Source organism: Mus caroli, unplaced genomic scaffold (genome assembly GCF_978045245.1).
Source record: "Mus caroli unplaced genomic scaffold, Mus_caroli_1 scaffold_6, whole genome shotgun sequence".
Classification (NCBI taxonomy): domain Eukaryota; kingdom Metazoa; phylum Chordata; class Mammalia; order Rodentia; family Muridae; genus Mus; species Mus caroli.
Genome location: NW_028227261.1, coordinates 6,586,460 through 6,600,519, shown reverse-complemented (window position 1 = coordinate 6,600,519; position 14,060 = coordinate 6,586,460). Strand labels below are relative to the sequence as shown.

The window sequence follows — 14,060 nt, the reverse complement described above, 5'->3', positions numbered from 1 at the left end:
GCCCCTTGACTCGGCGCGCTCCCGCCGCGCAGCCAATCGCGGCGTGGGGCGAGCCTGAGTGGGCGGGGCGCCTACGGAAGCCCTCGGCGCTGGCTCGGACGCGCCCCCCAGCGTCCACAGTTGGAAAGCCACTCTCTAGAGCTGGAAGGAGTCCCGCCTGCGCCTGCAGCCTGCGCCTGCTGCCTGCGCACGCGTGCATTTGCAGGTCCTAGTGCTGCTACCTTATGCCAATCCTTGCCAATGCTTTCTCCACTTAGTCCTGCTTTCCTGGCCTTGGGCCAAAGTCGGTCTGTGCCGCTCCAGAAGCCACAGTGGTTGAAAATTAGCTTGCACAAACACAAACGTCCAAAGACGGAAACGAGGTTAAATAATCACAGGATAGCATGTTTCGGAACATAATGCAGCCGTTAGAATGAATGGCTGAAGTGTGTGGGGGGATTGGTCCTGAAGGGATTATCCTTTTTTTTTTCTTTAGTCGAATGTAGATAATTTTCATAGTTGCCAAGTTTGATGAAGTCTATGCACTTCAAATAGATTACCTCGGGGAGTGGGATCGAGGGAAGGGGCACTTACAGGCGTGCTTCAGCATTTACGTGAGCTAAATTAGGGATCAAGAAAAACTCACTGAGGCTTGGTGATGCACGCCTTTAATCCCTGCGGAGGTAGGCGGATTTCTGTAAATTTGAGGTCAGCTTGGACTACACAGTGAGTTCCAGGTCATCAGGCAATCCATGGGCTAGTAGGGAGGTCCTGTCCTAAAAAAATAAAAAAATAAAAAACAAAACAAAAAATCTCTAGCAAGAAATATTTATACCAGGTTGGGCAGGTGTAGTGGCACAAGCCTTTGACTTCTTTAAAAAAAAAAATCAAAAAATTATGGGGCATGGTGGTGCACACCTTTAATCTCAGTACTTGGGAGGCAGAGGAAGGCAGATCTCTGTGAGTTCAAGGCCACCCTGGTCTACAGAGCAAGTTCCAGGACAGCCAGGACTCTGATACACAGAAAAACCGTGTTTTGAAAAACCAAACCAAACAAAAACAAAAAACAAAAATTTAAAAAAAGTGTATCTCTAATTACATACTATGTTTCTGTAGAATACCCCACCAACACACACACACACACAATTTTACGAGTGTCTTTAAGATCAAGTTCTCTGTGGGCAATGACGGCTTGAGGGTCACTGTAATAATCTCTTGCTTTTGTTACCAGCTCAGCTGTCCACAAGTCACCAGTCAGGAAGGAAGGAGCAGGTCCAGTGCAGGGAATCAATGTAAACCCACAGGGGCATCCGGGTCTGGCCTGGAAGGTGTCCCTTGCACATCAGAGACAAGGCCTTTCCCATCATCCTTTTGCTTTCTATTAGCTCTGAGTGTGGCTAGAGTGCATACTGGCTCACACAATGTGTGGCCACGCCCACACACCATTCACTTTCTGGATCGGGTGCCCGGCCAGCATTCCAGGAAAGGTCTCCAGCAGAGAGCTGTTGTCTAAGAGCTTCCTGAACATCACTCACACCATCTTAGGCACTGCATCACTATTGGCATCTCTAAGTCTTAGTCAAAGGGAAGGAAAAATGATTTCAGATCCAGATTTCAGACTCAGAACTCCTCCAAGTCCCATGTGTTTAGGTTTTGGTGTCCAGCTGGCGAAGTCCCTGGAAGGTGACACAGATAGAAACTTTAAAACTAAATAACACAAAACCACCAAAACAGAAAATCTCACCTTTTATGATGCCTGGTACCTACTGAAGCCAGAATAAGTTATTGGGTCTGTGCTAGAACTGGAGGCTGATGGTCCTCAGTCATGTTGTGGGGTTCAGAACTCAAACCCATATCCTCTAGAAGGAAAGCCAGTGTTCTTAACAGATGAGCCATTTTTCTAGCCCCAAGTGGTACAAACTTAAGAGGCAAGGCCTAGTCCTTAGTCACTGGGGCTGTCTTGCAGGAGACTATGGGAGTTTAGTCTCTCATTTCTGCTTCCAGGACACTAGATGGCTTTGCTGTGCTGTATACCTGATATCATGAGCTGTGTCTCCAGAGGCCCCCAAACAATGGCTCAATCAATCATAGCCTAGAGCTACTCACACAGCTAAAGCAAACCTCTCCACCTTTTAGACTGACCACCACAGGCATTAGCTACCAGCCTTGAGTTAGAACATTCACCAGGCTTTATGGCTTCCTGGCTCTCCTTAATTCATGCATCCAGTGGGAGGGACACACATTCCTGTAGGCCAGCCGCGTCACTGAAAGGTGGCCATGTACAGTTGGTCTCACTGCTGACAAGGCTGCCTGAGTTACTTATATGGGGAAATACCTGCCCCCTTGGACCATGCTTGGCGGGTGCCTGGATGAAGCGAGGGCTGTTAAAGGCAGAACTGTATGCATGCGCACATAGATGTACCTATTTAGAGGTAACAGACTGAGACGCCTTGCTGCTCTGATTGGACCAGCTTCGATTCATGCAAGTAACAGGCAAAACACTCATACACATAAAATCATAAATCTAAAAAAGTTATAAAAATGAATCTGTAGGGAAAGGGTGTGGTGAAACGCGTCTTCAATACCAGCACCCAGGAGGCAGAGGCAGGTGAATCTCTAAATTTGAGGCTATCCTGTTTCAAAAAAAATATATATTTTCCCCGTGAACTGAACTTGGGAAGGAAGGAATGATGGGATTTCTTTCCCCACAGCTCCAGTGATCTTTTCTCCTTCAAATCCAGCAGCCTCCTTCCCTTCCTCTCCAGCCTGCTCCCTTTCCATTCTGGATATTGAAGTTTCTGTTTTTTCAGTACCTTGGTGAGCCTGGTGGTGCTGGCACATGCCTTTAATCCCAGCACTTGGGAGGCAGAGACAGGCAGGTCTCTGAGTGAGTTCTAGGACAGCCAGGGCTACACAGAGAAACCCTGTCTTGGGGGCAGGGAGGAGGAAGAAATGAGGAAATATTAACTTAATGCCCTGGTGTAGGGAAAGCAGAAAATTTACTTATAGTAGCTCATATAAAATGTATTTATTGGGGGCTGGTGAGATGGCTCAGTGGGTAAGAGCACCCGACTGCTCTTCCAAAGGTCCAGAGTTCAAATCCCAGCAACCACATGGTGGCTCACAACCATCCGCAACAAGATTTGACTCCCTCTTCTGGAGTGTCTGAAGACAGCTACAGTGTACTTACATATATTAATAAAATAAAAATCTTAAAAAAAATGTATTTATTGGGAAGACACATAGGTCACTCCTAACCTTGTGGCTTGGGGTGGGTGACTGGCTGGCAGGTGCTACTATGTTAAACAAATATGTGATGGGAAGGTGGGGAAGATAGAAGAAAATGGAGTGGTGCATAGGCTGTGGAGAGAGTCCCAACTGGAAACATGATGGCGGTGGTGACAGCACGTTGTTGCCCAGTAAAGTTGGTGTGAGGCTGTGCAGCGGCCTGGAGTTTACACAGGCTTCCCCTGGCTCTAGTCAACGACAGAGGCCAGAGAGGAGGCCCTCCTCCACGGTGGTCTGTGATGCCATGTTGGTGTCTGTGGTCCATGCTGTTGCCCTGGGCTGCAATGAGGCCTGAGACCCATGTGGATATAGGTAGTCTGCGCGGCTGATGTCCTCCAGCTTTGCTGCAGGGCTGTGGGGGCATGCGGATGTGGGTGGCACGTGCAGCCACCTAAAGCCATGTTTAGGTCCTGAGTGGGTCGCTGGTCCTGATTCTGCCAGGGGCTGTGTTGATGTCTGTGGATCATCCGGCCTCCTGCATGGCAGCATTGTTGGTGGCAAGGGTGTGGGGAGCTGGTCTCACCCATCTCCAGCTGTGCAAGGTTCTCCTGAGTTGGTGGCTTCTAGCCTGGGTGCAGAAGGAGACTCACCCCTGTCTCGGGAGCCGGCTACTAACAATGTGACCACGCTCCACTGAGTATATGGATAACATGAAATGGACTTTTTTCTTTTTCCCTTTCTTCTTCTTTTTCTTTTGGTCAGGGAGGTCATGGGGAGGGGAATAGGCATGGGAGGAGCTAGCTAATGCAGGGGGGAAGCCCAAGATGTTCCCAGATGTAACCAATACTGATGTGGCGTCTATGTTGACACTTTAAAGGTAAAGAGGGTGGTAATGCAGCTGAATTAGTATTTGCGCAGAAGGCCCTAGGTTCCATATCAGCTTTGCATAATGTCTGAGAGCAGAAGTAATTATAAATAAACATTCAAATAAAAACAGAGCAAAAAAAAAAAACCCAAAATAAAACCATATGTATTTATCCAAAATCGCAAATGAAAACAAAGCAGTCTAGCCAAGTGTGGTCGCACACACCTGTAACCCCAGCAGCTGGGGAAGGCTGAATCAAGAGGACCAGATCAATGTCACCCTCAGCTCCATAAGGACTTTGAGGCCAAGACTACATCTTGTCTCAAGGGCACTTATTCTTCTTATTCTTGCAGAGGACCCGAGTTTCACTCCCAGGAGAACCCACACCCTCTCCTAAATTCCAGGGCGCACCAGGAGCCGGGCGTGGTGGCGCACGCCTTTAATCCCAGCACTTGGAAGGCAGAGGCCAACCTGGTCTACAGAGTGAGTTCCAGGACAGCCAGGGCTACACAGAGAAACCCTGTCTCGAAAAACAAAAACAACAACAAAAAACCCAAAAACCCAAAAAAACAAAACAAAAAAAAACGAACAAAAAAATATACTCTTGAACAAACATAAAGTAAAAAACAGAGAAAAACCAAAAGAAATTAAGTAACCTAATTTTTAAACATTATGATAAAATTAATCAGGCTTTACTAGGGGTATTAAAAACAGGAATCTGGGGCTGGAGAGATGGCTCAGAGGTTAAGAGCACTGACTGCTTTTCCAGAGGTCCTGAGTTCAATTCCCAGCCACCACATGGTGGCTCACAAGCATCTGTAATGAGATCAGATGCTCTCTTTTGGTGTGTGTATGAGGACAGCTGTCAGTCGTCTGAAGTGCATCCTCAGGCACCACCTCTGTAGAACTCAGGCTCAAGTTCCACAATGGAAGTGAAGGAGAGATGATTGCTCATGGTTTCCTGCCTGCCTTCTTCTGAACACAGGATCTTACATGGAATCCAGCAGGCTGGCCCTGAGCTTCTAGTTACGCCCCTGCCTTAGCCTTAGGCGGTCTTTTTGATCCTGGTTACATCCCTTTAGAACAGGAAGCAGATGAGGAGGTAGCTTGCTGCTAAGAGTGCTTGTCCAGCATGCACAAAGCCAGACCGAGTGCGATGGCACATCGTAGCGATTCCAACCACCAGGGCATGAGGAAGAGGAGCAGCAGCAGTTCAGGGTTGCCTGGGCACGGTAGTACACACCTTTAATTCCAGAGGCAGGCAGATCTCTGAGTTCAAGGCCAGCCTAGTGAGCTCCAGGGCAGCCAAAACTACACAGAGAAAACCCTGTCTCAAAAACAAAAACAAACCATCAAACAAAACCCCAAACAAACAAACAAACAAACAAACAAACAAATCTTTAAAAAGAAAGTTATCTAAACACCACCAGTCCTCCGTCAAAATACAAGTCTGCACCAGGGCTGGCAATCGCTCAGCAGCAGAGCAGGCACTGCTCAACACACTCCTCACACTGTGTGAGGCCAGCACTGCACACTTGAGAGTGTGCCAGAGCTCACATAGGCTTCACTTCTGGAAATGCTACCAGGAGGTAAGTAAACCGATTAGCGGTTCTTTACAAGTGCTTTGGGTTCAGATTCGGGAAAGAGGATAAATGCAGGAAAATATTTATAATGTAGCTAAAAGCAGTTTTTATTGTCAAGCTAGGTCAGGCCCAGTGTGTACATCTGCATTTTCAGCCCTTGGAAGGCTGAGGCAGGAGAATTAAAGTTGGAGATCAGTCTGGGGTGTGGGGTGGTTAGGGAAGTTACATTCCACCCCCACCCCCACCCTATTCAGTGTCTGGAAACTTAGATTACAGATAAACCTACCACCATGGAGGGGGGAGATGGAGATGCACAGAGGGAAAGCTGTGGAGCATTTGCTCAGTTGTCACCAAGCGTGACCGCTCTTTCCCGTCCACCACTCAGTCCCCACAAGTCATGCTTCTCACTTCCCCACGCCCAGCCAGACCCCGTGGCCGGCTTATGGCACAGTAAGCACAAAGAGAACACGAGCCCAGCACAGACTTACATTAAATAGCATGATTTAATTTACTTGCTCCTTAATCCTCAATCCTCTTAAGGTAAAAAAGAAAGTTATAATTAACTATTAACGTTAATGAATTTCAACCTTCCAGAAACAAGAATCCAAAAGGAAATGTCCAACAGGTGCCATGAGCCAGGTATTCCATGGCCTTCGCTGTTTCAGTTTTGAACACTAAACATCAACGGAAAAGAAAATCTCTAGGGTTTTCAGTTTTATTCTTCTAGAGCACAACCATGTGGCCCAGTCACTAAGCACGCTCTCCCAGCAGGTACACGATGAACTCGTAGGTGGACAGGACAATGGCAGTATTGGGGATCTGCCGGATGAGCTGAGCAAACAGTCCTCGGTAGAAGGCGAGGTAGCCTTCCTCCCGGAACACCAGGCGCGCGGTCTGCACGAACGACCTGTACTTGCTGCCTTCCTCGCGGAGCCGCGTCCTGATGACCTCTGCAGGAGAGACAGTGGGAAGAAGTCAAGGCACCAAGTCTACTGAGTCATCTTGGCTCTAACCTGACAGTTCAGTCATATGCAAGAAGGACAATGGAAGGTTAAGTTCTAGCAGGGCACAATGGCACATGCCTTTAATCTCAGGCAGGCAGATCTCTGTGAGTTTGAAGCCAGCCTGATCTACAGACCAGGACAGCCAGGGCTATATAGTGAGACCTGTCTTGAGAAAAGCAAAAGAAAAGAAAGGTAAGTTCTTCTTAGACTGTGTTCTTCTCCCATGAGTCCCTCGGCTCTCCCTACTCTGTCTAGCTGAAAAGCCACGGTGGCCCAGTGCTGGTCAGCCCCGATTGTTGAGCAGACCTCAGAGCCCAGGAGGCACTGCTGGTCTCCCCCTCTTCCTGCCTTTGTGTCTTGGTGGTGCTCCAGCACACAATGGGACCTAACCCTTGTTCCTGAGATATGGTGCATCTGTCACTGCTGTGCAGGGGGCTTTTGAAAACATAAATTGTTTGAAGTCATAATGAACTGTTTTTAAAGTAGGTTAGTGGGACAGTAGCAATCTCATCCATGCATCTTGGATAAGGGTGCAGTTCAGCAGCAGAGCATGTGTTTAACATTCAAAAGGCCCTATGTTCAATCCATAGCATCCCGACAGGAAAAGTGTTCCTGGCTTGGGAGGCAGGGCAGGTGGATCTCTGTGAGTTACCAGCTTGACCTACATAGTGAGTTCCAGGACAGCTAGATATAGAAAAAACGATTTCAACAACAAACAAACAAACCCCACAAAACAACAACAACATTCAAAGAAGCAAAAAGGTGCAAAGAGTGGACGTATGCAGCGCCGACTCAAGAGGCTTAGTGAGTCTTCATTTGGCTCCTGCATAACTTTTTTTTTTTTTTTGGGTGTAGCGAACTTTATTGATGGTATTCAAGAGAGTAGGGAGGGCTCCCTAGGCCCCTCCTGTTATTATGGGGGTCTGGGATGGAAATTGTGAGGGAGATACTCAGTGTTGGGGGCCTTGAGTTGGGATAGGGACTCCTCAGCAACCGAGGGCCTCTCTCTTGCTCTCAGTGTCCTTGCTGGGGTGGGTGGTCCAGGGTTTTTTACTCCTTGGAGGCCATGTAGGCCATGAGGTCCACCACCCTGTTGCTGTAGCCGTATTCATTGTCATACCAGGAAATGAACTTGACAAAGTTGTCATTGAGAGCAATGCCAGCTCCAGCATCGAAGGTGGAAGAGTGGGAGTTGCTGTTGAAGTTGCAGGAGACAACCTGGTCCTCGGTGTAGCCCAAGATGCCCTTCAGTGGGCCCTCAGATGCCTGCTTCACCACCTTCTTTTTTTTTTTTTTTTTTAAGATTTATTTATTTATTATATGTAAGTACACTGTAGCTGTCTTCAGACATTCCAGAAGAGGGCGCCAGATCTCGTTACGGATGGTTGTGAGCCACCATGTGGTTGCTGGGATTTGAACTCTGGACCTTCGGAAGAGCAGTCGGGTGCTCTTACCCACTGAGCCATCTCACCAGCCCCTTCACCACCTTCTTGATGTCATCATACTTGGCAGGTTTCTCCAGGCGGCACGTCAGATCCACGACGGACACATTGGGGGTAGGAACGCGGAAGGCCATGCCAGTGAGCTTCCCGTTCAGCTCTGGGATGACCTTGGCAGCACCAGTGGATGCAGGGATGATGTTCTGGGCAGCCACATGGCCATCACGCCACAGCTTTCCAGAGGGGCCATCCACAGTCTTCTGGGTGGCAGTGATGGCATGGACCGTGGTCATGAGCCCTTCCACAATGCCAAAGCTGTCATGGATGACCTTGGCCAGGGGGGCTAAGCAGTTGGTGGTGCAGGATGCATTGCTGACAATCTTGAGTGAGTTGTCATATTTCTCATGGTTCACACCCATCACAAACATGGGGGCATCGGCAGAAGGGGTGGAGATGATGACCCTTTTGGCTCCACCCTTCAAGTGGGCCCCGGCCTTCTCCATGGTGGTGAAGACACCAGTAGACTCCACGACATACTCAGCACCAGCATCACCCCATTTGATGTTAGCGGGGTCTCGCTCCTGGAAGATGGTGATGGGCTTCCCATTGATGACAAGTTTCCCATTCTCGGCCTTGACTGTGCTGTTGAATTTGCCGTGGGTGGAGTCATACTGGAACATGTAGACCATGTAGTTGAGGTCAATGAAGGGGTCGTTGATGGCAACAATCTCCACTTTGCCTTGTGGAGAGCAGATGGCAGCCCTGGTGACCAGGCGCCCAATACGGCCAAATCCGTTCACACCGACCTTCACCATTTTGTCTACGGGACGAGGTTGGCACTGCACAAGAAGATGCGGCTATCTCTGAAACAGGGAGGAGCCCTGCATAACTTCTTAAGTCAGGGAATATTAAGTAAAGCCTAATTTGGGCTTTGTGATGGTTTGTATATCCTTGGACCAGGGAGTGGCACCATCTGAAGGTGTGGCCTTGTTGGAATAGGTGTGACCTGGTTGGAATGGGTGTGTCACTGTGGGTGTGGGTATAAGATCCTCACCCTAGTTGCCTGGAAGTCAGTCTTCCACTAGCAGCCTTTGAATGAGGACGTAGAACTCCCAGCTCTGCCTGCACCATGCCTGCCTGGATGCTGCCATGCTCCCACCTTGATGATAATGGACTGAACCTGTGAACCTGTAAGCCAGCCCCAGTTAAATGTTTTTTTATAAGACTTGCCTTGGTCATGGTGTCTGTTCACAGCAGTAAAACCCTGACTATGACAGAAGTTGGTACTGGGAGTGGAGTATTGCTGTGATAGGCCTGCCATGCTTTTATTTGAAAGATTGTGGATTTTGGGACTTTGGATTTGGAATGAAGTGGAATGTTTTAAATGGGGCTTAATGGGTCATCCTAGTAGGAATATGGAAGACTTTGTTGCTGGGAGTAATTTGAACCTTGTTGACCTGGCCCAAGAGATTTCAAAGGAGAAGAATTTCAGAATGTGGCATAAAGACTGTTTTTTGTGGCATTTTGGTGAAGAATGTCTCTACTTTTTGCCCTGGGCTGAAAAGTCTGCCTGAGGCTAAGGTGAAGAGACTTGGATTAATTGCATTAATTGCATTGATAAAGGAAGTTTCAAAAAAGCCCAGCAGAGACTTTGTTCTCTGGTTAAGTCTTATGAAGAGAAGTTTCAACAAGCATAGCAAGCTTAGAAGGAAAAATATAAAAGATATGGTTCGAGTATTAAAGGAGTACCAGGAAGTGAAATGGAGCAAAATCTTGTGTTCTAGGAAATAACAGATTAAGGGAGTGGGACCTTGGGGCAAGACCCTACCCAGCTGAATTTAGAACCAGACATGGTGGCACACACCTTTAATCCCATGAGATAGGCATGCTGATCTCTGCATTCAAGGTCAATCTACAGAGCAAGAACTAGGATAGCCAAGCTTAGGCAGTGAAGGATTTAGAAAACATAAAGCTAGTGATATTGTAATAGTACAAGGGGATCATGTTCTAGTTCCTGTAAGCAGCAGAACTCGGCAGCTTCAGCCATGTGGCTCTGGCTCTAGAGTTAAGAATGGAAGGAACTACTGGGAAAATTGATGCTGGTTAGCTGGAGCTAAGGAATTAGCAGCAGTGATTAAGAAGAGACCAGCATCACTGAGGTGAAATCTTCTGGAAAGTGTTTTCTGGGAGCACAGAGAAGCTGTGTTCCACAGATACCCAAGGTTGTACCTCATGCTGCGGCTGGACTTGGTAATGTGTAAGAGTCACTCAGGTGGTACTGCTTGTGAAGGAATGAAGGGATCATGGAGAGAAGCTGAGGCTTAGCACTGTGAGAGGCCAGGGAAGGCCATTGGAGAAGGTGAAGCCTCAGCTGTAGTTGATGGCCCAGGACTGAAGGGGTCATGCAAAGGATTTGAGGCTTGGCACCATGAAGAGAGCCTGTGAGAGGCTATTGGTGAAGCCTAGTTGGAGTGGAACGTTCCAGTGTATTGGAGATGTCAGTACCATGGGATGATCACCAAGAACAGCAGCCGTAGTGGAGTGGATCAACCTGAGCTTAGAGTGCTACAGAGGACAGAGATGGAGAAGTGATGCCAGCCCTTAGGAGGAGTCCAAAAGATCAAGTGGAATCCCAGACACTGAATCAAGAAGCTGTAACATTGAAATTGCCTTGGAGACTGAAAGATGTTAAAGATGCCAGAGCCATGGGATACATGCTGAGGAAAGCTGCTAACAGGGAGTGGAACCAGCCCAGGAGAAAGCAGTTTGTTGCAGTCAACAAAGACGAAAAAGGAGTGGAGATCTGAAGACTGCTTTGACATCAGCCATGGAGATGCAGAGTTTGGAGTTTGCCCAGCTGGTTTCCTGCCTTGCTTTGGGGATTACATACAGTTAATTAAGTTGAGTGAATCTCAGAAGAGACCTTGAACTTTGGACTTTTAATATTGTTGCGACTGCTATAGACTATGAGGACTTTGAAAGTTGGACTAAATGCATTTTGCATTATGCTATGTTTAAGTATGGCCCCCATAGACTCATGTTTTTGAACAAGTCTATGGGGACCAGGGAGTGGAATGTGATGGTTTGTATATCCTTGGACCAGGGAGTGGCACCACCTGAAGGTGTGGCCTTGTTGGAATGGGTGTGTCACTGTGGGTGTGGGTATAAGATCCTCACCCTAGTTGCCTGGAAGTCAGTCTTCCACTAGCAAGTCTTTGGATGAAGACGTAGAACTCTCAGCTCTGCCTGCATCTTGCCTGCCTGGATACTGCCATGCTCCCACCTTGATGATAATGGACTGAACCTCTGAACCTGTAAGCTAGCCCCAATTAAATGTTGTTTTTTGCCGGGCGTGGTGGCGCACGCCTTTAATCCCAGCACTTGGGAGGCAGAGGCAGGCGGATTTCTGAGTTCGAGGCCAGCCTGGTCTACAAAGTGAGTTCCAGGACAGCCAAGGCTATACAGAAAAACCCTGTCTCGAAAAACAAAAAAAAAAAAAAAAAAAAAATGTTGTTTTTTTATAAGACTTGCCTTGGTCATGGTGTCTGTTCACAGCAGTAAAACCCTGACTAAGATAGGCTTCTTTGAAAACAAAGGTTCAGTGACCCCCATTTTGGCTCAGCAAACCTTTGTGACACTGAGATGGAGCCGAGCAAGGTAGAGTAGGCCACCATTCACATGACTTGTGTCGCTCTGCCCTGCAGGGACAGAGTGAGCATCTCCAATCTGAAAGTCTAGAGCGTCACCTTGGCCAGATCAGACATGCTCACCATGCTTACCATGCCCCACGCTGGAAATCTCTGCATTTCCTGTCCCAGGTGTTTCAGGTAAGGGACACCCAATCTATGTTTGTATTTCAGTCTACACAGTGACAAATGACAAAGCCAACAACTGTTTCACTGCTCCAGGCAAAAAGAGAAGCACATACCGTGTGGGTAAGCGATGCAGGAGGCACATCCCTTAGAAACAGCAGCAGCCGCCATGAGTCCAAAGAAGCTAGAGGAACTTTTCTCAGCTCCATCTGTGGAGGAGACGATCGGAGCGTCCTTCAAACACTTCTTTAAGCTCTCATAAATAGCAAAGCAGATGATTGTCTCCGAGATCCCAGCGTAGGAGGCGGTCAGCCCTCTATAGAAGCCGCGGACGCCTTCTGTCTGGTACACACGCCGAGCACACTGGAGTGTGTTCATCTGCTTGCAGCCCCTTACCCTGTCGGAGGATCAACAACACACACTGAGAGATGTACCACACCAAATCATAAAGGGGATCAGCTATGACACAGAAACCACACAGGACAAGAAACCTGTCCTTGTTCTGAGGCCACCTGACCTCTGGCCCACTGTGAGGCCAGTTCAATTAGCTGAGAAACCTGACAGGTCATATAACAGATGGCACCTGAATCTATAGTCCCTGAAGCAGGCTTATAGCCTCTGACCCAATTTTAGAAAATGCTAATGGAAGACAACACTACAACACTTGTCAGAGGAACATTTGGAATCATCCGTGTGGTGCATACACATCATGAGGATAGCTGTGAAGACACAAGGAAGCTAAGCAGAAAGCAGACAAGGTCAAACACCATGACACAGGAGAGAATGCCAAGGGGAAAGGTTGCTGCAGTCTTCCTTCTGGTTTACTGGGGATTACACTCAGGGCTTTGTAGACAAGAGCTTACCACTGAGCTATCTGCCGGGCCAATGGCTCCCTCTTTCTACTGCTCTCTGGAGTGTGATCTGTGTTCATGCTAAGGCCTGAACCCAGGGCCTTGAAAAACAACAACATATTATATACACACATATGTTTATATGTGTTTACACATACATTTCTTCTTAGTTTTGTCATATGGGATTTTTAAAAAAGGATTTGTTTATTTCTATGAGTACACTGTTGCTGTCTTCAGACACATCAGAAGAGGGCATTGTATCTCATTACAGATGGTTGTGAGCCACCATGTGGTTGCTAGGAATTGAACTCAGGACCTCTGGAAGAGCAATCAGTGCTCTTAACCACTGAGCCATCTCTTCAGCCCCATATGGAATTTTTTTTTTTTTTTTTTTGGTTTTTCGAGACAGGGTTTCTCTGTGTAGCCCTGGCTGTCCTGGCACTCACTTTGTAGACCAGGCTGGCCTCGAACTCAGAAATCCGCCTGCCTCTGCCTCCCGAGTGCTGGGATTAAAGGCGTGCGCCACCACGCCCGGCTCCCATATGGAATTTTAATCTAGGTACATTTCCTGATACTTTTACTCATTCACTTTTAAGTATCTATTGTGTATTTGTGTGTGTGTGTGTACATGCACAGCAGGCATTAGTTTCCCTGGAACTACAATACAGGCTGGTGTGGTGTTGGGAACTGAGCAGTGACACAGCTCTCCAGCCCATGATGGGTCAGTCAGAACTCCTGCCTTGATCTTTTAAAAAAAAATAGTAACCCGGAGATGCTCTGTTTTTCAGTATTCTTATGTCTCTGTGCTCACTTTATAAGGAAATTAACAGAAGTCATCTTTTGTTGTTTCTTTTACACACATTCCTCTTGTTGATAACACGGTGTCCTCTGCTTGAGAGGCAACGAAGACTAGTTGTTTTACAGAGTAAAGTGGTGTTGATCCTAGAACCAAGAGTATAAACAGTGGCTCATGCCTGTAACCCCAGAGAGAGTAATCCTGTCTCAGAGAGAGAGAGGAGATTTAAGCTAAATCACTAAACTCCTGTACTTGAATTAACTGTTTACTTGCTCAAACCTTTTTGTGTGCCTGCCCCCCATCCCTGCAGCTGGCTCCTTTGAAGAGTGTGGGAGCTGCCACCGCCTCAAGAGGCTCTCCTATTCTCTCCACCCAGCCTACAGTGTACTATGGATTCTCCAGAGTGCTGGACACCTCACACCTCTTGTCCCACCAGACTATAATCTTATTTGCTGATTGACTGTACTGCTATAAGGTGGAAGGCATGACCAATTTCCGGGGCA

The 14,060-nt window shown here is 47.6% G+C and overlaps 2 protein-coding genes across 2 annotated transcripts in view; both read right to left on the bottom strand.

Moving 5' to 3' along the window:
- Positions 1-6,356: 6,356 nt before the first annotated feature.
- Slc25a33 (solute carrier family 25 member 33) overlaps positions 6,357-14,060 on the bottom strand; it is a 29,379-nt gene continuing 21,675 nt past the window's right edge. The window contains exons 6-7 of the mRNA XM_021160437.2: positions 12,027-12,307; positions 6,357-6,605 (exon numbers count right to left, since the gene is read on the bottom strand). Coding sequence (XP_021016096.1) covers positions 6,406-6,605; positions 12,027-12,307 — 481 coding nt within the window. The 3' untranslated portion in view covers positions 6,357-6,405. The remainder of the gene's footprint in view (positions 6,606-12,026; positions 12,308-14,060) is intronic.
- Positions 7,499-8,951, bottom strand: LOC147004051 (glyceraldehyde-3-phosphate dehydrogenase-like). The gene is made up of 2 exons (XM_085838569.1): positions 8,146-8,951; positions 7,499-7,937 (listed from the first exon to the last, which is right to left on the bottom strand). Exons 1-2 carry the CDS (start codon positions 8,911-8,913, stop codon positions 7,710-7,712), a joined length of 996 nt encoding a protein of 331 aa, XP_085694695.1. The 5' UTR covers positions 8,914-8,951; the 3' UTR covers positions 7,499-7,709.

Coding starts and splice junctions, on each gene's coding strand:
- LOC147004051 (XM_085838569.1), bottom strand. CDS start 8,913: ATGGTGAAGGTCGGTGTGAACGGATTTGGCCGTATTGGGCGCCTGGTC. Junction 7,938..8,145: donor AGTATGATGACATCAAGAAG/GTGGTGAAGGGG, acceptor AAAAAAAAGAAG/GTGGTGAAGCAGGCATCTGA.